General features: G+C 42.7%; 1 protein-coding gene across 2 annotated transcripts in view; it reads right to left on the reverse strand.

Annotated features, from left to right (window-relative positions):
• PHIP (pleckstrin homology domain interacting protein) overlaps positions 1-26562 on the reverse strand; it is a 108645-nt gene that overhangs the window by 25481 nt on the left and 56602 nt on the right. For both annotated transcript variants that reach the window (XM_066604870.1, XM_066604862.1), the window contains exons 18-25: positions 26132-26269; positions 25194-25377; positions 22586-22709; positions 21381-21521; positions 20279-20373; positions 12542-12767; positions 7641-7760; positions 4319-4426 (exon numbers count right to left, since the gene is read on the reverse strand). In XM_066604870.1, coding sequence (XP_066460967.1) covers positions 4319-4426; positions 7641-7760; positions 12542-12767; positions 20279-20373; positions 21381-21521; positions 22586-22709; positions 25194-25377; positions 26132-26269 — 1136 coding nt within the window. The remainder of the gene's footprint in view (positions 1-4318; positions 4427-7640; positions 7761-12541; positions 12768-20278; positions 20374-21380; positions 21522-22585; positions 22710-25193; positions 25378-26131; positions 26270-26562) is intronic.

Here is a 26562-nt window from a genome sequence, read left to right on the forward strand (position 1 = left end):
AAGCTTGCATCCCTGCTGCGGCCATCTCTTCCCGCAGAGAGGAGACAGGCCGCTGCGGACATGAAAAAAAAAAGAATTGACATGCTCTGTCTTTGTTTTCCGCGCGGCATGTCCGTTTCAGTGCGGCTTGGCCGCAGCATATGGATGAGATTTTTTCAATTAGCGATTAGGAGCCAAGGCCGGAAAAGCCATACAGCAATTGCGTCCTGTGTGAACCCAACCTACAAGAGCTAAACAAGGTTTGAATCACCGGCAGTTTAAGGGTAAATGCAGATGGCCGGGTCGGATCCCGCTGCGAGAATTCTGCCATGACCCGCAGCTCACCTCCTTTGGTGTCTTCTCCCTGCTGTGCAATGTGCCGGCTGGCGCACAGCTGGCATGTCAATAGTGATGTTTCTGTGCGGGCCTATGCAAGGATCACACAGAAAAAAAGACATGCCACGATTTGTTTACCGCGCGACTTTTTACCCGGTCAAATCGTGGCTGTCTGCTTGGGACTGCATAAACCAATGCAATCCTATGGCAGCGTGTATAGGCGGAAATTCTGAGGGAAATCTCACTGAGGAATTTCCGCCCGTGTGCATTCACCCTAAGCCTCATGTCCACTGGACAATTAGAATTACAAAATCCACGCGGGTGTCCTGCATGCGTGATCCGCGCCCATAGGGATGCATTGGACACCACAGGTAAGTGAATACCTGCGGATGTCATTTTTTCCCTGCCGTGCGGATCGCACGTGCGGGAAATCACCAGCAGCTTGCTTCATTTTCTGCAGGTCTCCCGCAGCCTTCCATAGAAGCCTATGGAAGCCGTCCGGATCCGTTGTACACCCGCAGCTGAATTTCTGCTCTGCCACGGGAGCACGAGATAGCAAGAGTTCAAAAAAAAAACAAAACATTGCACGGTGCTGGCATGCTGAGCATATCCACCGGGCAAAAAAAAAAAAGAAGATCCAGCAGCGACGGACAGGTTAGTAAAATCAATTTTCAGGCCTCACGTACGCGGGAAAGAAGAGACCCACTGCGGGATTCTGCATGGAGAATCCGCAGGGCTCGAATTTCCTAGTGGACATGAGGCCTAAGTCTTTTCTGGAGGAGTGTTTGGAATACGCAGACGTGCCGTATCACAGAGGTGAGATGGTAAAGCAGAGGAAAAAAGTACTGAACAGATGTTTTGAACTGCATGAGAAAATTTGTCAGTTTCTAGAAATGAAAGGGAAAGACACAGCAGAGCTCCGGAATGAAGAGTTTGTCCGAGTTGGCATTCTTCTGTGACATCGCGAGGCACCTCAATATGATCAGTCTGCATCTTCAGGGGTGGGCCATGTTATCACAGACATGTAGGCTGCAGAGAGCTTGTAAAATGCAATTGTGCCTGTGGGAGACTCTGATGCTGCAAGAAAACCTGGGCCATTTTCCTGGCTGCGAAACCATAAAAATGCAGGTCGCTACCACCGTGTTCCCAGGTGCATGGTTTACTGAAAAACTCAGCGTATTCAGCACAGAGTTTAACCGGCAATTTGCCGACTTTTATGCCCAGAAATGTAGGTGTCAACTGCTTAGTAATCCTCTTGCAGTTGACGTGAAAAACACATCAACTAACCTCCAAATGGAGCTGATGGAACTCCAGTGTAGTGACACGCTGAAGCCAAAGTATGAGGCTGTGGGCGTTGCAGAGTTTCCACATTACATCCTTGACACAATGCCCCAGCTCTGTACCCAAGCTGCTCAAATGCTCTCGGCAGCACATCTCTGCGTGAGCAACGAATCTCCTTGATGAAGATAAAACACCACCAAGGAGCCGGCTTTCTGATGAACGCCTTCACTCAATCCTGAGCGTTTCTTCAGCTCAGAGCCCAACCCCAAATATTGGTGAACTAGCATCCAAGAGATACCAGGTACCTGGCTTGGACCAGTGTGCATCAGAATAGATCAGAGTGCCGTGAGCTTGAATGACTGTTTTCTTTATGCATTTTTCCTTGCTCCTCCAAGGCATGGACTTGTATGGTTGAATTTTCATTGAAGTAAATGGTTAGACTGATCCAGATTCAATGTTTAAGCAAAACTTAAGTTTGTTTCCATATGAAAAGGTTCACCGTTCTCTGATGAAAAGGAAAAACTTCCTCAATTGTCCGCATTTTTTCAATAAATATGAAGGTTGCCCCTTGATTTTGTCAAGTTTTTAATTTTAGCCCACTGTGTATTTGATTTGGACACCGCTGACTTAGGAGGAGTTGGTGTTTTGCTGCAAAACTCGGCATGCAGTTATATCTCAGGCAGATGTGCAAATAAGGAGTTGTGGCGTGATTAGATACGCGGTCTTGTCACCTGAGGCCCTAAGGACAATTTCACACTGTGTGATGTATTTTCTGGCCTTATTGAAAACAATGGGTGAGGGAACACCCAAAGATAACGTATGGCGCGATTTTTCCAGCACCACGATGCAACACGTACATACAACAGTCGGTCACCCGTAGTAGTGGTAAGTGTTCCTCTAATGGCGACTTCCAAGAGGCATTTTCCAGTAGGATAATGGTCGGCCGCACACAAAAGGGTGTGACCAGAAACCTCCACAACATTGCCACAAGTCCGTGGCTGGCTGGTCACCAGATTTATTGCCAACAGAACAAGCATGGGACCATCTGGGATGCCAACTTCAACGGCCTACGAGTTTGCACGAATGAGAGGCTCCGTTACAGCAAATGTGTACTGATATGTCGCAGGATACCATACGAAACCTGTATGCCCCCATGCCAGACTGTATCACATCTTACATCCTTAGCTAGGGGCGGGCCAACAGGGTCCTAGCGCCACCTTCAAGTGTTCAATTTTCCACAATAAACACAAAAAGGAACTTATACCTACTATATAGGGATCTCCATAAACCTGCTCACATGAATGAACCACAGACCGGATACAAATCCCCAACACACAGCAGGACTATAAGATCCCTGGGACATTCACATGTTGTGCATCCAATGTTGAGTACTCAGTTCTGTGAACTAAAGATCCTATTGGGATGGTGGGGTGGTGGTGGGGCTTAATGTTGGGGAAATGGGATGAAAAACTCAAAACAAGGATGAAGATCTCATTGCCACAGAATAGAAAAAAAAACCAAAAAAAAAAACCATGAGCTTCTTGTGGCAGGACATTTTTGTAGTCAAAAGACACAATATAGATCATATGAAGGCTCTAGACAAAGATTCAAGCTAGAGGCCATATTCCTCTGTGGACCAATTAAAAACTACTAAATTGATGTGTGTTGATTAAAAACCTGGTGAATTGTGGATAGATTCGAAAGCTTGATGTAATTTTTTTTTTGTTTAATCCCATAATGGCGCTGCCACCTTTTTCCTTTGTTTTCTCTTATCCGCATTCAAAAAAAAAAAAATGGCAACTCTTACTTTTCCCATTGAGCTAGCTGTCTGAGAGCTTTTGTTTTTTTCAGGACGAGTTGTATTCTAACACTTTAAATGCCGCTGAACGATTCTGACAGCGGCATTTAAATCCCCTGAATGATTTTCGGGGGTCCAGTACGGCCCCCCGCGATGAGATCGAAGGAAGCCGTGCGGGCGTCATGGCAGCCGGGGCCCTTCTGAAAGGCCCCAGGGCTGTCTTAGCAGAACGCTTATCAAGCCATTCCCGTGGGGTGGCTTGTTAGACTGATTGCTCAATCGCAGTATGATGCAATGCTATGGTATTACATCATACTGCAGGAGCAATCAGGGCATCGCATGCTGTTGTCCCCTCTGGGGACTAAAGAAAAAAAAAAAAAAAAGTAAGCACAAAGTTTCAGAAATTATTAAAAAAATAAATAAATAAATAAATAAATAAATAGTTAAAAAAAAAACCTTTTGCCAAATTTATAATAAAAGAATCTAAATACCATATATACTCGAGTATTAGCCGCGTCAATAAGTTTTACCACAAAAAATTCTCACTGATGGCTTGGTTACTGGTTAGGGTGGGAAGTGGTTAATGACGCCTTGCAACGAATAATAATGTAGATGATTGCTGATTATTCTTTGCAATAGAATGATAAAATAAATCTCAGCCTTGAACGCTGAAGTAAATTTTGGGATGCCATTTCAATATTTCGTGTTCTTGTAAGAATAAAATTTTGCAATACTGACAGCTTGTCACAATTTTTTTTTAGCCTTCTCTAAAAACATACCAATGCATTTAAAAAAAAGTAGTAATATAGATTAAATCCAATAGGTGAGTTCATACCATAAAGCAAATATGTAATAACAATGTAGATGTACATGGATACATTAACTCTTCTTTTCTAATTGCATTTTTATCGTAAAGAAACTCACCCTTAATTCCATTTTATGCCATGGCTGTTTCTTAGCATTGATCCTATAAATTTTATTTTTTTTAGCCATTTCAACATAAGCTTCATGTCCCTGACGAAAATAGTATACCTGCGGGACAACATTTGAAAAGGATGTAGTAGCATTAGTTTACAAAAAGAAAATAGACATACATATACACATTATATATTAAAAAAATATATATACACACATACATATATACACACCCAGTATATTCCGGCGTATAAGGCGACGGGGTGTATAAGACGACCCCCCCAACTGTCGCCTTATAGGTCTGGAATACGATGTAAAAAAAAAATAAATAAAAAAAATCAGTACTCACCTCCCCCGGCGTTCTGCGGCACTGCTGCAGGCTGTCGCTCCCTCCTTGTCCCCGACAGAGCATTGTTTTCTGGATGCGGGGCTTGAAATCCCGGCCTCCAGAAAGCTAATGTTGTGATTGGCTAACACACATTGTGTCAGCCAATCACAGCCATTCAATGACATCATTGAATGGCTGTGATTGGCTAACTCACACGGCATCAGCCAATCACAGCCATTCAACATTGAATGCGTGTGTTACCCAATCACAGCATTAGCTTTCTGGAGGCGGGGATTTCAAGCCCCGCATCAAGAAAGCAATGCTCTGTCGGGGACAAGGAGGGAGCGACAGCCTGCAGCAGCGCCACAGAACACCGGGGGAAGAGAGTACTTTTTTTTTGTATAGCCAGCGTGTAAGACAACCCCCGACTGCAGAGCAGATTTTTCAGGGTTAAAAGGTAGTCTTATACGCCGGAATATACGGTGTGTGTATATATAGGAAGAGAGAGGTATACTACCTACAGTTCTTATCTGCCAGCTTTCAGACCTGCCAGTTCTGAGCCTGGTTTTCGGTCAACCAAGATGGCAGACACCAGACTACCTAATCCCCCAAAGTGCATTGGAGAGTTAGTCTAACAATAACAGTTCTCTGATTAGTCAGGGCTGCTAATGTGATCAGTGCACAGTGTGCATAAGGAATCTGGGCTGTGTATTCTGCACTTTTCTTCTGGCCTACAGGGCACATGACCACCACACTGACAAAGTTCTGTATCATGCAGTTAAAGGGGCAGAATTTATAGCTGTAAAAGAAATATTGCTTCTCTTGCCCAATCACAAAGCAGCAGAATACAACATGAATGCTGCTCTGTGATTGGTTGCTATGGTCAAAGTTTTTCTTTTAGGCAGCAGTCATAAATCCGCCCCATTAGCTGCAGCACACAGAGCATTGGCAGAATGCAGGTCATGTGACCTGGAAGCCAAAAGAAAAGTGCTGAATACCCAGCCCAGAAGAAACGAGCTACAGAATTGTATTCCTCAGAGGTCAGTGATACTGTGTTTTTTGTTTTAGAGATTAATTAAAGCAACTCTCCGGGCCTGGAGAATCCAAAATGGCCACATCAGCTTCTCTGACTGCCTGATGCACACGATGTACTCCTATGCATCATTACTGTAAGGCCCCCTGTCCACGGGCGTGATTGCGCTGGCGGTAAATCGCTAGCAAATCACGCCGCCTGAAGCTTTCCATAGCGTTGCTATGGAAAGCGCTGGCCCCCTGTCCCCCTGTCCTGTTTAGGGGCTTCACTCCTGAAGTCTGATATAGTTGCAGAGGATTACCAGTGCAATGATAATTGCAGAGAAGGGGGAATGCTGCTGTGTGCAGTGCTAATCACACAGGGGGTAGATTTACAAACTGCACAAGACAGATCTCGCCCAAGGTCCCACAGTCCTCCCGAGTACCACTGGAGAAGTTTCACGCTGCTGGAGTGAGGAGAAGATGATGGCAGTCAAAGCATGGCAAGGTCCGGCAGAAGTCAGAGCAAGTGGTTAGCCAATCCAAGGCCCCTGGCACCGTGGGCTGAGAGCTGCGAGTTCCAGAAGTCACGCAGACAGAGAGGACAGTGCTATGACTGGAAACACAGCCGCATAAATCACAAGGGTTCTGCCCTTGGCTGGGCCAAAGAAGATGCCAACGGACAAGAAGCAGGGAGACTGTATAGCCTGTGCAGGCACTGAAAGTGGCAGTACGCTGACAGCAACCCAAATTTCCCCTTACACAGACCAAGGAAACGGGGCAGATGGGTCGCCGAAGCACTGGGACAGGAAGATCGCAGAGAGGAGGAGAAAAGCCAGGAATGATGAGGTACTGATGGAAAGAAGGCCCCCACAGGCCACACCCAAAGTATGTGGGAACGTGGGCGCTGAAAGAATATGTGGAAGGGGTACATGGGTAGTGGCAATGGGGTAGATACTCACCTATTTTGAGGGTGACTCAAGATAGTACCCAGCAGTGATCCCCCGGTAACTTCTTGACTCCCTTTGGTGGGAGAGGTTGCCCTGGGCCTGGGATATAAACATGGGTACTAAACTGCCGAGCCACAGAGGAGTTATGGCTTCTTTGTGACATTTTTCTTCAACAGCTAGGGAGAACAACAGGGTTGACCCTGGTGCCCCTCTTCAGTGATTTAACAGCGGGACAGAATTGCCCTTATACTCAAGGTAAGCAGCCGGAGTCAAAGTCCCAGAAGACCTACGGGAACTTGTCACCTGCCTCCTACGGACACCAGAGTTGATTTTGCTTGGTGGCCACAGGAGGGGTAAAGCTGGTAGGAGGAGCCAACACTTCTTCATTTAATGTCCACACAAGGTGGCAAGAGCTATACCAAAGGTTTTTGCAGTGTCCCCAAAAGACTCAGACAAGTCCCCTCTTTTTAGACTGCCCAGGAATTTACAGAGGGTTGACAATCTTGGGAGTGACACAACAGGAATACAATTTCGTACAAGAGACAAGTCCCTTGTGTTGTGTGGCACATAAAGTTGCAAAGCCCATGTCACCCAAACAAGATCGGAGTTGAAACATATATAAAAGGTGCAAAGTGCTGTGACTGGGTAGGTTGTAATGACAGGGTAAGTAGAGATATCTTCGACCGATTCAGGAAGAAAAACTAGGATAAGACAGCGTATTTCAAGGCAAAGGAACATAGTGTGAAGGAGGGAGATCTAATGTGTCGAATGAGGCATATCCAAAAGGATTTAAAAAATTAACGGACAAGTCTTATATACTGTATGTCATAAGCCTCAATGCTAACAGCTGAGCTGGATATACTATTCCCAAGCAACATGCAACTTTGATAGCCCTCCTAAGTGGGTGCAATAGAACATGCATCATTATTCAAGTAGTTTAAAAAGAAATGTAACATGGAGTCTTTAAAGTTAGACATGTTATAATGTTAAGCATAACAGATAAACCCTTAAGTACAGGTTTCATGGAGAAACAATTAGTTACCTCGTCACCCATCTGTGGAACAAAGGGACATCGCCTTGGCATAGTGTCAGTAATCCACACAGAAGGCAACCAGTCTTCCAAGGTCAAACCTTGATCAGTTAGTTCTGAGACTGGCAAACGCTGTTAAAGAAAAGTAATATAGAATATTTTCAGTATTTGAAGGTGAAATGCCACAAAAAAAAAAGTGTTATTTTAACCTAGATTGTCCTGTCCAAAATAATTACCCGAATATGTTGCGTTTTAGAACTATAGCTAACCAAACAAATTAGATAAAGACTGTCCGTAAAGTTCAACCTTTCATACAAACAAGCCCCCAACAACATCCTAAAGTGAACTGGCTGATTGGGTGGCATTTTTATAGAGGGAACTGAAGAAAACTGACAATTACCTTACAGGCTTTCAGCTGCCTTCCTCCAGATTATGCACTGCATAATATATTGTGTGAGATAGATTGCGTTCCACCTTACCAATTAACATACTGTATATGCAGCCACATTGTATGAGGACATGAAGACATAATGGCTCATCACCGCTGCATTTAGTGCAGTGACTTTGCAGCAGTTCCAATTCAGACTTGATGAGTGACTGCAAACATTGTTTGATTGGTACTTGTTTGTACACATGACCATCTTTAATGGAGACTGACTTCCAAAATGTCCCATAGTAATCTGCGATTCCTAAACTATTTACTGACTCTGTAGCCATCTATTTTTTTTAATCTTCATACTTCCTTGCATTCCCCTGCGGTAAACCTGCAAGTGAGCCATGCACAGCAAGTTAATGCAGGAGTCCTATCAATTACATCAGCAAGTGTGGGAGTCCTCTCTATTAGGCACCAACATTATAGGCTTACAGCAGAGAAGTGTAGGACTTTGAATGCAGTGATTTTAGAAAAAATAATAATTTCCAAAAAAAAGGGTTTTTGGTATCGTTGCAACCGTACCATTGCGCAGAAAAAAATGTAGTGTGTCATTTATGCTGCATAATTAACCCTTAAAAAAAAAAAATCTATGGCAGAATTGATGCGTTTTCTCTCCCTGCTATCATAAAAAACAATAAAAGTTTTACAATATAGTCAATGTACCCAAAAATGGTACCAATAAAAACTACAGTTTGCCACGCAAAAAACAAGCCCTTATACGGTCGCGTCGACCAAAAAATAAAAAAAAAAGAAAGAAAGTTATGGCTGTTGAAAAATGGAGATTAAAAAATACCAAAAATCGTTTGATCCTCAACACCAAAATAGGCCATGTCATTAAGGGGTTATGGGCATAAGGACACAACGATTTTTGCATGTGCATCTTATTGTACGTGTCATTACGGACGCGACAATACCAAATAGGTGGGGTTAAAAAAAATTTTTTTTTAGCTTTTTTTTCATGCTAATATAAGAAAAAGCATAAGTGGGTTTTTTTTACTTTTTTCTTTTACATTTTTGTTTTTTATTCATTTTTCTTTTCTTTACACAATTTGTGTCCCTCTGGGGCACTTACAGTACCTGCACTGGTGATCGCTGTACTGCCCTGCCATGCCTCATCTCTTACACAGTGATCACAGGCTATGGCAATACAGGACGCCAGTGTCTGGTGTCCTGTTGCCATGGCAACCAGCCGCGCTCTCTGAGATTATACCGCGAGAGCTCGGTGACGTCAGAGGGAGCGCGCTCCCTCTGTGAACCCCTCCCTTGCCGCGATCCACATAGATCGCGGCAGGGAAGGGGTTAACAGTGGGGTGCGCCTCTCCAATGCACCCCCGCTGTTGCAGTGGGAGGCCGGCTATGACTGACAGCCGGCTCCCGCTGCGGGATATAAGTAATCATAAGTGATCTCGCGCTATCCGCAGGACGTAAGATTACGCCCTGTTGCGGGAAGTACCCCGCTGCCAGGACGTAAACTTGCGCCCTGGAGCGGGAAGGGGTTAAAGCCAAAATGGAGAAAAAAACGCAACTGCACCATTGTTTTGATGTTTTGTTTTCATGGCGCTCATAATTTGATAAAAAAAATACATGTTCAATTATTTTGTGCGGGTCAGAAGGATTATGTCGAAACCACATTTATAGTTTATTTTTTACCAGTTTAAAAAAAAAAACGCTTTTTTTAACCCCTTCCTCCTCTGTGGTATCACAGAGGTGTAGGTTGAGTATGAAGTGGCTTGGCCCCCTGCGATGTAATTGCGGGGTGCCGACTGCTGCCATGGTAGCTCTGAGCCTAGGGCAGGGTCCCAGGGTTGACATGTATTTAACTATATTAATACACTGAAGTACTGCAGTACATTGTAGGCAAGATCAAATGATCACAAGTTCAAGTTCCATAAAATAACATGCTATAAAATGAACAGAATTGTTCTTGCCAAATCCAGAAGAGCCCGAATTATCCAAGTATCGCATTTATCTTACACATTGAACACTGTAAGAAAAAACATGCAAAGCCAATAGCATAATTTAAAAAGTTTTGTGTACCCAAAAATATTAGCAGTAGGGATGAGTGAGTATACTCACTAAAGCACTACTCGCTCGAGTAATGTGCCTTAGCCGAGTATCTCCCTGCTCGTCCCTAAAGATTCGGGTGCCGGCGTGGGTAACAGGTGAGTTGCGGCGGGGAGAGCGGGCGGGAGAGAGAAATCTCCCCTCCGTTCCTGCCCGCTCTCCCCCGCAGCTCCCCGCTCCCGAATCTTTAAGGACGAGCAGGGAGATACTCGTCTAAGGCACATTACTCGAGCGAGTAGTGCCTTAGCGAGTATACTCGCTCATCCCTAGTTAGCAGTAATAAAAAAAAAAAACTAAAACATAAAGCAAACTACAGCTGGCCCCATAAAAAAAAAAAAAAAAAAGGAAGAAAGCCTTGAACCCCTCCTGATTGACAGAAAAATAAGGTTTTGGGCCTCCCTCACACAGGCGTTGCGGAAAGACGCGTTTTACTTTCGGCTTCGGCTGCCATTTAGCACTCCCCATTGTTGAGGAGGAGCGCTAAAAACACTCAAAAATAGGACAGACACTGCTCGAAAATTGTGGCGCTGAAAACCATCACAACCCTATGGGGACCAAAAAATAAAATAAATTTAGAAAGCATTTTTAAAAAATAGTATGATTATTAAAAAAAAATTAAACCCCCCCCTTTATTTTTTGCTATACTTATAATATAAAAAAAACTAAACATATATTTGGTATCGCTGTATCTATAAAAAGCCAAACTTTTAAAGCAACGCATTATTTACCCAGCGCAGTGAACATCATAAATAAAACACGCTTGTTTTGGTACCCCCAACTTTAAGGGGAAAAAATGTAATACAAAAATCAAGTTGTCGTTTGTACTCTAACATGGTATCAATAGAAACTACAATACATCCTGCAAAATGTAGACTGGGGGGGAAAAAAAAACAGTAGTGGAGAGGAAAAAACTAAGAATGAAGACTCGTAAGGCTATGAAAAAAAAAATATTTTATATCTTTTCTATATATATATCTATATATCCCACTTCTTGCTGCACCCAAACTGCGGCTCCGTTCTACTTTTACATCGGCTGCAGTGGTGATTTACCCACGTGACTGCTGCAGCTAACGGGAGGCAGCCAGGAACATCATCACGCCTCCTTGGCTGGGTGACGCCACCTGTGGTAAATGTGTTACTTTTATATAGTTTTTGGCAAACTATTGCAACACCCATCAGTCCTGTGATGCTAGGCAAACGAGATGTGCAAATCAGATGTGTTAGGTATAAAGGAGAGTATCACACAAGCATATCCCAGTACAGAAACCATCAGATTGCCATGAGGTGAAGAGGTGACAGACTTCCAAAGGGGTATGGTGGTAGGATATTCCCTGAACAACCACTCAGTACAGGACATCGCAGGGCTTGTGGACCTTTCAAAGGGACTGCCAAAACCTTTGCTCAGGAGGTCCCACAGACCATTGGCACATCCATTAGCATCAGAACATTCATAAAGAATTGCACGCACAGGGTTACCATGAACAAGCGGCTACATACAAGCACCTGCGATAGTGGAAGAGTTGTTAACAGAACACGATCTTCCAATCGAACTTGGGTGTGTCAGTTGCCTAGAGCGTGGTTTCTACACAACTGCATCATCCAACATGGAAGTCTGTAGGAGGTTCCATTATGCTGGGAAGGACTAGGGTCATTGCTTATAGTGAAGTCCACCCTCAATGCCAAGGAGTACAGACATTTTGGACAATGTGGCATTACCTACCCAGTGGCAACACATGCCATACAGCACACACAGTGTTGATGCCTGGTTTAAGGAACAGAACGTCTGCAAACTTCATTGGCCAGCCTGAAGTCCAGATCTCAATGCCATCGAGCATTTTTAGGATGAACTAGACCGCCAAATCTGTGCACGCCCAATATTACCATCACCATCTAAAGTGGTGTATATAAAAGTAAGGATGTGGAATACCCCTTTAAAGATCAGTTTGATGCCCTCCCCCACCATACGTTTTAACTGAAGCTTACATCAGGATTACATTTGTCCATTTGAAAAGCTTCCATGAGATTGATATTTTCCAACAGGAAAGTCACAGACGGTCTCAATCTCCTATCCTGTTGAACAATAATATCCCAACGGATGTGTTTCTTTTTTCATACAATGCGAGCCTACTACTGCACCATCTGCTTTGAAGCCTTTTCAAATAAACTTGCATTAAGCAAGAAAACACAAAAAAACAAGCATCTGTTTACAAAAAGGATGCAAACACATTAGAAAGCCTCCCACCCCCCACCAGGATGCAAAAATGATGTAAGCCAATTTAACCTATATTAAAAAGTGAGCAATCAGACGTGTAGCGAGACTGCTGCAGTCTACAACATGTACACAGGTAAGCCTAGATGTGGGTGTATTCTGAAAACTCCCTGTAGATAAATACATCTAAGATACAAGGCATCTTACCGGTTTCTTCCTCTCCTTTGGTTTCTTTTTCCTAGGTGAGACATCTTTTTCCTCAGCTCCCTTCTTCCTTTCTTTTTTACTCTGCTTCTGCTTAAACTTTTCATTTCCTTCTTCTTCCTCAGAGCTGCTTTCTGCTTTCTTGTTTTTAAGTTTAGGAGTTTTCTTTGGCGGCTGTAAATTTATCCCCGCATCAGCAGTCCAGTCCGAGTAATCGCTTGAGTAGTCACTGAAAAGAGTGAAGAGTTGGTTCTTTTATTAAAGCTACATTCAGTTAGCAAAGCTCTAAACAATACTTATAGTATACATACAGTGAGAATGCAGATTTGCAGTGGAGTTTAAAACTGCACATAGCACATAAGTAAATACATATGATTAGATAGATCATCGATATCTATTTCATAGGTCAGTGATGGCAAACCTTTTAGATACCGGTTGCCCTAACTGCAACCCCAAACCCACTTATTTATTGGAAAGTGCCAACACATCAGGGGGCGGGCTTATCACAATGTATGATTTTTACCTTAGTCGTTCTTTAAAATGACAAGACCGTTTCAAAATAGACCGGGTGCAGATTTTGACTGCTTTTGGATACGGATATGCTGTCGAATTTGCAATGGAAATTTCTGGTAAGGACATTCCTCAGCATTTCCGACTTGTGTAAATATATCCCACCATTAACAGTGACCCCACCCGCGGCGGGCCCCAGCATTAGCCGTGGCACCCCGCCCGCGGCGGGCCCCAGCATTAGCCGTGGCACCCCGCCCGCGGCGGGCCCCAGCATTAGCCGTGGCACCCCGCGGCGGTGTCGGCACATTCCAAGAGCCATATTAAATTTTTTAGTTTTTTTTTTTTTTTTTTTAATTGCCAGAGCCCCAAAAGGCCTTCTTTTTTGCGGGATGAACTCTAGTCTTCATTTATCGAATTTTTAGGAACATGTAAAATTTTGATCGCTTTTTATTCCATTTTTTATAGTGGCAAGACTAACAAAATCTGTAATTCTGGCATGTTTTTTATTTTTATTTTTCAGTGCAATCTCTGAGCAGTATAAATAATATATTAAAGTCATTCTACAGGCCAATATGATTATGCCAATACCAAATTGTAATGTTTCTTTCTTTTTTGCAACTTTTTCACAGATTAAAAATATAAAAATAAAAAAAAAAAAAAGGTAAATAATGTTTGCCAGATCTAGAAGAAAAAAATCTACATCATAAAAGAAAAATACATATTTGGCATCGCTGCGTCCGTAAAATTCCGATCTATCAAAGTAGTGCATTATTTACCCCACACGGTGAACGCAGTCCGAAAAAAAAAAATTTAAGAAAGCCCGAAATGCACTTTCAGTCACCCTGTCTACCAGGAAAAAAAATGCAATAAAAAGCCATCAAAAAGTCATATGCATTCCAAATTAGTACTAACAAACTACAGGACATCCCGCAAAAAATGAGCCCTCGCTCAACTATGTCAACGGAAAAATAAAAAAGTTGTTGCGCACAGAAGATGCAGCAGAAAATAATTTTTAAAAATTAAAAAGGTCTGAAAAAAATACAAATACTGCAGCAAAAAAAACTATACAAGTTTGGTAATGAAGCAATCATACTGACACACAGAATAAAGTTATCATGTCATTTTTGTTGCAGTTTGTGCGCCGTAGAAACAAGACGCACTGAAAGATGGTGGAATGTCTTTTTTCATTTTACTCCACTTAGAATTTTGTAAAAAGTTTTTCAGTACATTATATGGTGCTTTAAATAGACTCGTCCCACAAAAAAACAAGCCCTCATACAGCGATGTCGATGAATAAATAAAAGAGTTGTGATTTTTTTAAACAGGGGGAGGAAAAAAAAGAACAGGGGGTGGAAAGTGGGGGGGGCGTCATTAAGGAGTTAAATAACGTACTAACTTGCTTCTTTGGGTCATTACAAGTATTTTCATTTTTATATATTTTTAATAATTTGCTTTTTTTTTTTTTTTTTAACTTTTTAAAAACATTTTGTCCCATCAGGACCCCTTGATCACATTCTGGGGGTCCGATGGTGACAGCCCTTTACATGCTGCAGTTGCATAGACTGCGGCATGTAAAGAAAGGGTTAACAGCAGAGATCAAAGGTTTTCTCTATTCCGTGCTGTGTAAGAGCTGGTGCCCGGCTATCCTCTGAAAGAGGGAGCCCCCTCCCTCCGTCAGCCCTTTACATGCTGTGGTCGCATAGACCACGGCATGTAAAGGGTTAACAGCAGAGAGCGGAGGTTTTCTCCATTCTCTGCTAAGAGCTGGTGCCTGGCTATCCTCTGACAGCCAAACACCAGCTCTCCCTGCCATAGAGACCATCGGCTGGCTTCTGACAAGCCGATTGTCTCCATGGCAACCTGTAAACAAAGCAGTGCAGGAGTTTGAAAATAGAAGCTGGAGATTGCCAGCAGATCGGTAATATCTCCCTGCTTCTTTTTTCAAAGTCCTGAACTGTTCTCTGTGGGACTGTGCAGGCAGAGCACACTGCCACAGCTTATGGCATTGTGCTCTGCAGGTCTCATAGTGAAACATAGCCCGGAAATCTTCCAGGCTATATCGCTATGAGCAGTGGAGCTAGTCCCGGAAAAGGGGTTAAACCAAACAGTTATACCGCACCATACAAATGTGATGTCTTAAATAGAAGTTTACAGAGTCTGTAGGACTGAGAATTACATACTAAAACAACTGTGGAAGCGGACGACACAAAAACAGAGTCTTGCTAATAGTGTCCAGAGGAATCCCAGCTTTACAATCAGAACCAAAAATTCTGCGTATTGGTAATAGAAACCCCAAGCTTATCTGCATTCAAAACAATTATTCAAGACTAAAACCTGTGCATACACACACTAGGGCACATACACGGCTACCCACCCTGCACCGATCCACGGTAACAGTATCATAACGCACCTCCCCATACTGAACATAGAATGGTTGACCTCCAGAGAGCACTATGCAATTAGTTAAACAGATGTCTCAGGTGAATTAATCCAATTATGCCATAACCTTCTCAAATTTATGTGGACATTTTCTGTTAATATATAGGATTTTAAATAAAGTGATATAGGAGCAGGACAGACTATTTTTCAAAGTTAATTTTAAAAAAAACAGAACTATACTTACCTATTCCTCCCTAGGCAGTCTACTCACTGCATCTTCTCCTCACTAATCTTCTCCTGCCATCCCTCTGGCTCACCGCAAGCCGGCCCATCTTCTTCCGGTGACAAAGCGTCCATTCTCTGCAGTCTTCTTCCTGCTGGGGTAGTATGCTACGTCACTAGTGACGCAACATTCACAGCCTAGCAAACCGTGCCGAACTATTGTAGAGACTGCATATGCACGCCATCTCTTCAATAGATCGTCATTCCTTCCTAGGCAGTGACATAACCCACACTGACCTGTTGGAAGAAGCATGCGAGGAATGGACGAATTATAACAAGGAGAGGATCCGACCGGCTTGCGGTGAGGTGACCCGGGGGACTGAAGAAGATCGGCGAGGAGAAGATGCAGTAAGAAGTCTGCCTGGGGAGGAATAGGCAAGTATGGATTTTTTTTAAATGACAAAACCTCTTTAATGTACCATATAATATACTGAAACCCTTTGAAAAAAATTTAAGTGAAGGGGTTTTTTTTTTTCTAAAAAAAACTTCTTTGGAAGAACACAATTTCCGGCCGCCATCTTTTGACCTCCATAACTTTTTTTGTTTTTACTTTGACATAGTGCCATTGTGCACTTTTTCTTCTGACGATATTCACCATGCGGGACACAATACATTACTTGGATAGATTGTACTTTTACGGATGCAGCGATATTAAATGGTTTATCGTTTTGGATTTTTTATTTTAACTATGGGAAGGAGGGGGGTGGGGGTTAAACTTAAAAAAATAAATTATATAAAGTTCTCACAGGGGACTTGACCTTGTGATCGTTTAACCTCGCATGTAGTATAATGCAGTACCATGGTATTACATTATGCTAAAATTTCACAGGCATTCTATCAAGCCACGTCACAAGCATGGCTCGATAGGCAATCGGTCATGGAAGCGCTGGGTGCCTTCAGAAGGCCCAAGTCTACCATGGCAACCAAATGGCATTTCGCAATTGCATCATGAGGGGGCCATTCAGGACCTCCCAACTTTTGAGTGTAGGATTTAAATGTCATTGTCAAAACAGTGGCATTTAAAGGGTTAACAGACGCAATTGGGCTGTTGCTGGCAGGTGTCCATGGTAAGAAACAGTCGGCAACCGCATTGTATGGATCGGGATAGGCTTCTGATCCCCCTCCATATAAACCCCGAACGCACCGGATGTAACTTTACAGATTTAAATGTGACATTTTTGTCACATTTCCTTTACAAAGGTGTGTGTATGTAACGGGGGGACGAAGAGATACAATAAAATATTACAGGGTTGTTACTGCAAAATCCCTTTCTTGTCAAGTTCATTGGAGGAGAGGATAAACAGTAGACCTTGGGTATAGCTCCTGCCACTAGGAGGCAGACACTAAGCACAGAGTCAGTTCCTCCTACCAGTTATACCCCTCCTGCAGGCACTGGGCTAAATCCGTTTGTATGTAAGCAGGAGGAGAACAAATTAACACATGTAGTCTATCAATACAGACCACAACCAGAAAACAAACAGTTCTAGGTATAAACCAGACCAGATTGAGGATCCCTTTTAAGAAAAACACCACTAGCGCTAGGGATTTTACGGCAACAATCACCTTTTGTCGTCCATGTTATAGGGGGACACAGCAAGACCTTGGGACATTCTACAGCAGTACCTAAGGCGGTGGGATTAAGAAAAAGGTGGTGTAGTCGGTCTGTTCCCAGTGGGCACTAGTAAGCAACCAATCCATTGGCATCTAACAAGTAATGTTTTTTGTAGGACATGAAAGCTAAGACTGAAAAGAGTTCCCATCACTATAAAGGCAAAATAATTTGCCATTAGTCAAGAAAGCACTAGCAAATTTAGTAGGGTGGTATCAATGAGGGAGGGCAATGCCCTTGTCCTTTAACAGGTATGCCGTACAAAAAACGGATATGGAAAGAGTAGTCAGGGAAAACCGAGCGATTTCATACCGTGCGTTAAGGACAAATCATCCTATACAGGTCCTAAAAACAGTACACCTGACGCCCTGACCTTAGGTACAAAAAGTCGTAGACATGATGGATTGAACCTAAAGTGCAATTATGAAGAGGCCATTTTTTACACCTTGGAAAAGAGATGTAGAGCATTGGCACTCCCCACATTGCAAACACTGACAATTGTGCAAGTGAAAAGTGTGAGCCAATGCTTGTATAAGAAATGCTAGAAAAGAGGAATACAGAGAAATGTACGCATGAGGTGTACTCCAGCAATCTATAGGCTCCATAATTGCTGATAGTAATAGATGTCCAACTCCTTCTACGGAAACTATCACCATCGTAAGCCAATGCTGGAGCGGACCACTTGGCGAGATTGGTGTCTACGTGGTAAGTGAAGGCAGTCCTCACTAGGCAGTTGTACTAACTGGAAGGGTGTTAAGAATCTGCTTCAATGTTACCCATACAAGCCTTATCCAGAGGGCAAACAATTGCCATTAACCAAGAGGCTGGACTCAAAATCTGGTTGTCTCATCGTACTGTGCATTCTCGGCTACTATGTTACTAAGATATCTTAGAATGTAGCAAAGAATTATATTCAGTGTATGAGGGGAGAAAAGAATACACAATACTAGTGCTGAGCAGCATCAACATAACCACAGCCTGAAAGCCAAGGGCAATCCGCCATCCAGATTTGCTCCGCCTAGGGGAGCAAATAGGCAGATAGATACTTGAGCGGCTGGTACATAGATTAACTGCAACATAAATACTCCCTCATGGGAGGGGTTAACGAGACTGTATGGTAGATATGACTTCGGAGTCTAGTAGGCATATGATAATCTGCGGAAGGATGGTCCAATTATAATACATTTTCCTCCTTTAGAGGGCAATAATATGGCAGTCTGAGAGAAGTTTTTTGCAATTATGACTATAACCATCCACATGAAATTCAATGACTTTGCCCCAGTGAGCGGTTGGTTAATGAGAGGGATTGAGACTGGTCATAACCAGGGATGAGTGAGGCAAAATAGCCCAGCACTGCAATTATTCTTCCTAATGAAGAGCAATGGTGTGGTTGAAGCTTGCCATGACTGTATAGACAGGAGTCATGGAACTACATAATAAAATGAACCCTCCTGTAGGAGGGGGGCAAGGAAGAGGATGATGGTTGCCATCATTGAATAGTTATGAGGGATACAATCTCTTATAGAACTACCATGAAAAGGAGGTAATAGTGCAGATGACTCTTGCCCAAGATGCATAGTTATAAGAAATATAGGGCATCGCTAATTATTAATTACTCTTCCAAAAAGGGGGGGGGGTAATATAGAGGATGATAGTTGATGAACATTGAGTAGTCATGAGGGTTACTATAGCAGGTAGTAATAAAATAGAAGACAGTTGTCATCAGTGACTGTTCATGAGGGATACAGAGTCATGAGAGATACGAAGACGAACATTTCATAGTCATGGGAGATCTGTAATCTTGCAGTCATCCAATTACTTCTCCTAAGGAAGAGAGTAATGGGGCGGCTTGATGCTTGCCATAACAGGGTACTCTTGCCTTGCGTAGACTCGCTGTACCAATCTTACTCCTCCTCCTAAAGTTGACAAAACCAGGGGAAGATTGGCACAGCAGTTGGAAAAAGACACTAGGCATGGGCTTGGCCACCCTGGATGGTAGGACACCATCAAAGGGAGGAGCCCTGCCACAGCCGACGAAAAGTTGGTGGGGAATGAGCAGAGGATTCGCATGAAGGGATTCACTACATATGTTACCTGTAACCATGATAGGCTAATGGAGCGAAGAATGGTAACTGCATCAGCCACAGGACCCATGCTGATCATATCTATAGATATTGCATGTCTAGGGTATTACCTCAAAAGGTTAGTATGAATGTAATAATGTCTACTAAGTGCTACTATGCTGGGGACATCAGGGGGTTCGGTTTTGTTCCAGAAAAAAAATTATGCTGGCATGATCTGACTGGACCCACACTAGTGGGTACTACTTGATCCCTGTTTTAGGACCTTTATGTACAGGGAAGGGGAGAAATGAGAATACCTCTCAGTGCAGAAGTTACCTGGTCCAGGGCAAACAATCAACAAGTTGATGAAGGATTGCTGGAGAGCAGCTCTAGGCGCTGTTGAAAGCTGGAACATCGGGGAATGTGGACCCCAAAAGTATAGTTTGTGTGTCCCTCCATGGAGGCTACTGCGAGTAGTTGAGAAGGGAGGGTCAGTCCTAGAACTGGTGGAAGGGTGGAGCTGGACATAGCAATTGGCCTATAGTGAGACAGCACAGGAGAGGGGATCCCCGAAGATCTGCCTCCTATACACAACTAAGCTAAAACACATTTAGCTCAGTGTCTGCAGAAGGGGTATAGCTGGTAGTATGGACTTACTCTTTGCTTAGCGTCCGCCTCCAAGTAACAGCAGCTATACCCGTCATCTGCTGTATCTCCCAAAGACACAGGTTGGAGGGGGAAAAAAATGTTTCGATTCACTCCAACTTTAAAATTTATTGGATTCAAATTCTTGGCAGCAAACAAAAGATACAGTACAAAACTGAAAGCTTAGCAATTAGATATAAAAGGAGATGAGCAAAATACGAGAGCTATGTTTAATTCTATGGCTCAGTTTACCTTGAGCTACTGTCATCACTGTTCCAGTTAGGTTTGTCTTCATCTTCAGAGGTAGCACCACTTGCTGCCACTGCTTCACTTTCAGCATCTGCTTCCTAGTTTTAAAAACATAAAATTAAGCATATCCTAGTACAAAGAAGCAGTTTACATTTCCTTCAAAAAAATACACCTGGAGGCAGTGTGAGTGGTTGTCCTATCGGTGTCCTGCAGAGGTGTTATTGGCTCCTCCATTTGGTAGTCAGCTACCTGCATGGTGAGAGGATGCATCTATATGCACTCCTCAGTCAGTAAGTAATGGCCATTTTCTGTGATCGCTTTTAATTTTTTATTTCCCCTTCTGTGATGCATTTATATTAGTGTAGGGACCCACTACAACGCAAGGAACCGTGAAGTGGTTAGTGGGCTCATGTATCTTGGCCAACATCCAACCAATGCCTTGCATTTATTATCTATCATTCACATGCAGTGTGGCATTAAGACTCCAGGGGGAGCCCAGGGTGGCAATACCAATGTGGTTCACTGAAGGAAATGCAGGGCAACCCGCCGAATTATCATGGCGTCATTAATAGGTTGCTGGTCTGCATGGTGAACTACATATATCAGAATGGTCTGGCACCTTGTATCCACTATGTGTGGGAGTGTACGCCAAGCATCCACCCCCCTCATTATCAGGAGGCAGTGTGAGTGGCTGTCTTATTGGTGTCCTGCACAGGTGTTATTGGCTCCTCCATTTGGTAGTCAGCTACCTGCATGGTGAGAGGAGGATGCATCTATATGCACTCCTCACTCAGTAAGTAAAGGCCATTTTCTGTGATTGATTTCAGGCAATATCAGTCCGCAATCTGCCCGGTGTTGAAGCACCTTTTCTTCACACTAATAGGATATTTATGTTAATAGACATCTTATAAAAGCACAACACTATATTATGTCTGAAAGATTGTAAATCCTACAAACTTTGTGGCAATCTGTAATCCAGCATTATAAACGCTATACAGTAGAAGTTAACTGTCATACGCCTGACAGTGAGCTTTCAAGAGGTTAACTAGGTTTATCTAATTGCTAGGTACTTTATGCATTACAATACTAATTGCTCAAATCTTACATTTGATGAGCTATTTTCATTTTCCAAGTCTTCTGAAGGCCCAGCTTGTTCTTCTAAAGTAGCCCTTGTCCGATAGGTGTGCTGTCCTGCTTGCTGCCTTCTTGCATCTCCAGGTTCCAATAATGGCTCAGGAGAATGGTTCTGAAGCCAAATTAATAATATGCAGTGTCAAACAGCGGGGAGAACAAGTTGCTAAATTGGCACTTAATGGATTAAACATGCTAGTGTAGTAGAGCTTAGTTTTTATTATACTATTTGCACAGCTACTTTCATGAAAACCCATTTCCACAATGCAGCTTTTTACAGCCACAGCATGCTCTTTCTGCTGCGATTCTGACCTCAGCAGACAACATTGTAGCATCTCCCCACAGAAACTGTTCTACCTACATTATCCTAGAAGAGGGAGTTTTTGTCTTTAAGTGGATTCTAAAGAGAGGATGGAGTATAAAGACTTGGCTAATAGAAAACGCATCAAAAACTACACCAAGATAGGTAGACAATTTGATTAAAGTTCTAAATGCTAGTTATTAAAAGGGAATAGATTGAAAGATAATTGCAACGAGTGGAATGATTTTTTACTTGTGGAAAAAAGTTCTAAGTGTTGTAAATTCTTGTCTTGTGTATGGTCAGATTGTATTCCTCGTCCTGTAGCTGATCACATTCTAATATTGCAGCATTTAAATCAGCAAGAAAAAGGTTTATATAATTCATATACACATCTCAAACAAAAACAACTTACAACTGGTTAGAACTGCAAACAAAGATCATGGTTACAGGTTTACATATAGCATAGGGATCCACAGTATAAGGCCCCCTGTCCACGGGCATTGCGGTATTCCGTGATGGATCTCCGCCGCGGGAGTCACCACCCAGGAGCAGGGGCCGGCAGACGGATCTCCACTGTCAGCCTATCTGACAGATAGGCTGCCCGCGGAGAATCGCAGCAATTTGCAGCATTCCGCGAATTGCCGTCCGCGAGTGGAGAATTGCAAAGATTCTCTGCCCGTGGACACGGGGGCCGGAGCTTTCCATAGCAACGCTATGGAAAGCTTCAGACGGCGTGATTCCCTGGCGATTTACCGCCGGCAAAATCACGCCCGTGGACAGGGGGCCTAAAGTTACACGTCTGCTGAAGGACATACTATACCGCCATGTGCCTCCAGTATTACAAATGTTAGCTCATTTGTCAGGATGCAGCAACCCACCTTTGTGCAAGAGACTGCTTTATTTTCTCTGACAGTGTGGTTTGAAAGGGATTTCCTTTTCTCCTCTGCTTTGTATAGATATATTTCCTCCTCTCCTTTCGCTGTTCTCCATTCCTCCTGTTTGCTAATGGCATAAATTTTTTTAAACTCGTTTTATTTATGGATTCATTAAGGCAGAATGTAAAAACCAGTAACAAATACAGTTCGGATGATATATCATCAAAAGTATTTTAGTACACAATGATAGGTCAGGAGGACAATGTACAACTAGATAAGGACCTAGATAAGTTGGGGGCTTGGGTAGAAAAATGGCAAATGAAGTTAAATATTGATAAATGTAAGGTTATGCACATGGGCAGGAGAAACGGATGTCACCAATATACTAAATGGAGTACTGCTAGGGAAAAGTGATATGGAAAAAGACCTGGGGGTACTAGTTTACTGTAGACTAAACTGGAGTAACCAATGCCAGTCAGCTGCTGCAAAAGCAAATAAAGTCTGGGGGGTGCATTAAAAGAGGTATAGGGGCGAAGGACGAGAACATTATTCTTCCGCTATATATGGCACTTGTCAGGCTCTACATGGAATACTGTGTACAGTTCTGGTCACCGGTGCTCAGGAAAGATGTTGCAGTGCTTGAGGGGGTTCAAAGAGGGGCAACAAAATTAACAGAATGAGAGGACTGGAATACCCAGAGAGGCTATCAAAATTGGGATTATTGACCCTGGAAAAAAAGACGGTTAAGGAGCGACCAAATAACTATGTATAAATACTTGAGGGGACAATACAAGGATCTCTGCCATGATCTGTTTATACCCAGGACTGTGACGATAACAAGGGGGCATCTTCTACATTTAGAGGAAGGAAGGTTTCCTCACCAACACAGAAAGGGGTTCTTTACTGTAAGAGCAGCGAGACTGTGGAACTCTGTCTGGGGGTGTTGGGATGTCAAGAATCGATAGAGGAGTTTAAGTGGGGACTAGACGTCTTTTTAAAGCTCTATAATATTACAGGATATAGACATTAACCCCTTAAGGACATGGCCTATTTTGGGCATAAGGGCGCACCGATTTTTGGTGGATTTTCATCTCCACTCTTCAAAAACGATAACTTTTTTTATTTTTCCTTCAACATGGCCTAATGAGGGCTGGTTTTTTTGATTACACAATCATTTTTTTCTGCGGGTCAGTACGAGTGCAAAGATTGCAGCCGATGCACCCAAGCTGTTGCAGTGGGAGGCCGGCTACCAGTGACAGACTGTTCAAGCTGCAGGATAGCGCGGGGTCTCTCCAGATCTCGCACTATCCACAGGATGCAAGTGTACACTGTTGTGTTAAGTACCCCGCAGCCAGGACATACGCTTACACCTTGAGGCATTTAGGGGTTAAACAACAAGCGGGGTTGTTGATCTGGGTCCTGTAGTCAGGTAGGAACTTTCAAATGTTGATCCAGGGATTATTCTGGCTGCCATTACAGAACTGGGAAGGAAATTTTGTCCCCCAAAATTGGCTTCTGCCTCATTGGGTTTTTTTTTGCCTTCCTCTAAAACAAGGAAGGGTGGGTGGGAATGGGATGAACTAAATAAGACATGGTCTTCTTTCGGCCCAACATACAATGAGTTACTATTTGCAGAACTGAGTATTGTGCACGTGGGAGTAATCTTTTAAGGTGGTCGTACACAGAAGAAAGTTGATGATAATGGTCAGTTTCAGACTAATTATTATTAACATTTCATTAAAATATTAACAATGAATGATCGCTTTAGCTGAATATAGTCTAAATTGAATTTAAAAAAAAACAAAACCTGAAACAAAAATTAAAAGTAAAACATAACTAGCAACCTCTGTTACAGACAGAGGTAATTAAAGGGGTTTTCCCACTGACGTTGATTAGCTTACCAAAAGGATAAGGTATAAAATGTCTGATCACTGAGAGGTTCAATCCCCAGCAATCCCAACATCTGCACACCATGAGTTCCCAATGTGAATGGAGTGATGGTGTGCAGGTGTAAGAACAGGAAAACAGTTAAAGAAATAAAACAAACATACACTACTAATTCATCACTAATCTAATATCTTGAGCATGGTCAGATATAAAAAAGGAAAATGAATCAAAATTGCTACAAATGGAACGTGAAGCAGCTGCCTGTAGGAACCAACTAGAGATGAGCGAACGTGCTCGGCCCCGCCCCTTTTTCGCCCGAGTACCGCGATTTTCGAGTACTTCCGTACTCGGGCGAAAAAATTCGGGGGGCGCCGTGGCGGCGCGGGGGGTTGCGGCGGGGAGAGGGAGAGAGAGAGAGAGAGGGCTCCCCCCTGTTCCCCGCTGCTACCCTCCGCACCGCCGCGCCTCTCCCCGCCCCCCGAATCTTTACGCGCGAGTACAGAAGTACTCGAAAATGGCGGTACTCGGGTGCGTAAGTACTCATTACGAGTACGTTCGCTCATCTCTAGAACCAACCACAATCCAGCTCATTTTTCCCAAGGTCCTTTCAAAAATTCAAGTACTAAACTAATTGATTGCCATAGGCAACTACACACCTCTACTTTAGTTTTGACCAATCTCATAAATGACAAGAATTGTTTTAAGTCATACAACAGGCCTTTACCTGCTAACCCCAGGTGGAAGCTCTGGGACAACTACTCGACGACTCCAAGCTACAAGGTCACGTTCAGTAGCCATTTCACTTCTTGGTGCATTGCTGTGCATCTGTCGAACACCCTCAATTTGACCACTGCGCCGTAAGCCAATATTTGGTGGAGAATGAACTTCAGAACTGGAGCTCACTGAAGCTGTAAAGTATAAATTAAGTACAGTCAAAATGTGATAAGACTTCCTGACAACCTACTATTTTAAGACTATTCTTTGTATTGAAGCATCTGAAACATTGCTCTTAAAAGTTAACTGTAGTTTAACCCCTTGAAAAAGGTCAGGCATTCAATTTTAATCTTTTCCTCCCAACCTTTTAAGATCCATAACTATTTCTGTCGACATAGCCGTATAAGGGCTTGGTGGGTCGTCTCTCTCCCCCCCCCCCCCCCCCCTTGTATTTTTTTTTAAAGGGCAATATTTAATGCATCATAAAATAAATTGAAAACCTTTTGGAAGTTTTTGTTTGTTTTTTTAAGTAGGGGTGAAAAAAAACTAATAGCACCTCCAGTTTACTTTATTCTGTGAGTTTAGTAGAATTATGGCGATACCAAATTTTATATAGTGTTTTATTCCATGTAAAAAAAAAAACAAAAAAAAAAAAACTGTCTCCATATTCTTTTTTGCGTTTTTATTGCTATAATTTTTTAGGTACATTACGACCTCATCCCTTTTAATTCCATTTTTGGGGTTAAGGGGTGTTAATAGAATCACAATACTGGAATCCTGTTTTTCTTTATCAATGTTCACCGTGCAGAATAGATCATGCAATATCTTAATAGTTCAGACTTTTACGGACGGGACGATAGTAATAATTTTTTTCTTAGTTCAATTAAAAATTTTTAAATTTAAATAAATAAATTTAGCTGTGTTCCTTTTTTTATTTATTGCTGTTACCTCTGGCTGAACGGTTGCTGCTGCGCCCAGCAGATTCAGAATTTAGTCGTTGGTCTTGCTCCAGCTGTAGTCGTTGGATTAAGCTATCCAAAGGACTCACTTCATTACTAGTCTGCTGACTTAGAACTTGGTTCAGGCCTATTTATAGTTTGAGAATAAGACAAATAAGTCAATTAGACAATATAAATTATACTGATTTGGTATCTACATGTATCGAAATTAATGCAAAACACAACTTTCAAAATGTTCAGCGCAACTAATTAAAGGTACAGATGCACATAAAAACCATGGTTGCAACAATACAGTACAAACAGATACACACGGAAACACTCATACATTTAATATGTAAATAAAAATGGATAACTCTGTACTGTATGTGCCAACCACAAAAAGACAAGGTTCTTAGCACATATTTTGATCAAAGTATGTAG

The sequence above is a fragment of the Eleutherodactylus coqui genome, chromosome 1 (assembly GCF_035609145.1).
Source record: "Eleutherodactylus coqui strain aEleCoq1 chromosome 1, aEleCoq1.hap1, whole genome shotgun sequence".
Lineage (NCBI taxonomy): Eukaryota > Metazoa > Chordata > Amphibia > Anura > Eleutherodactylidae > Eleutherodactylus > Eleutherodactylus coqui.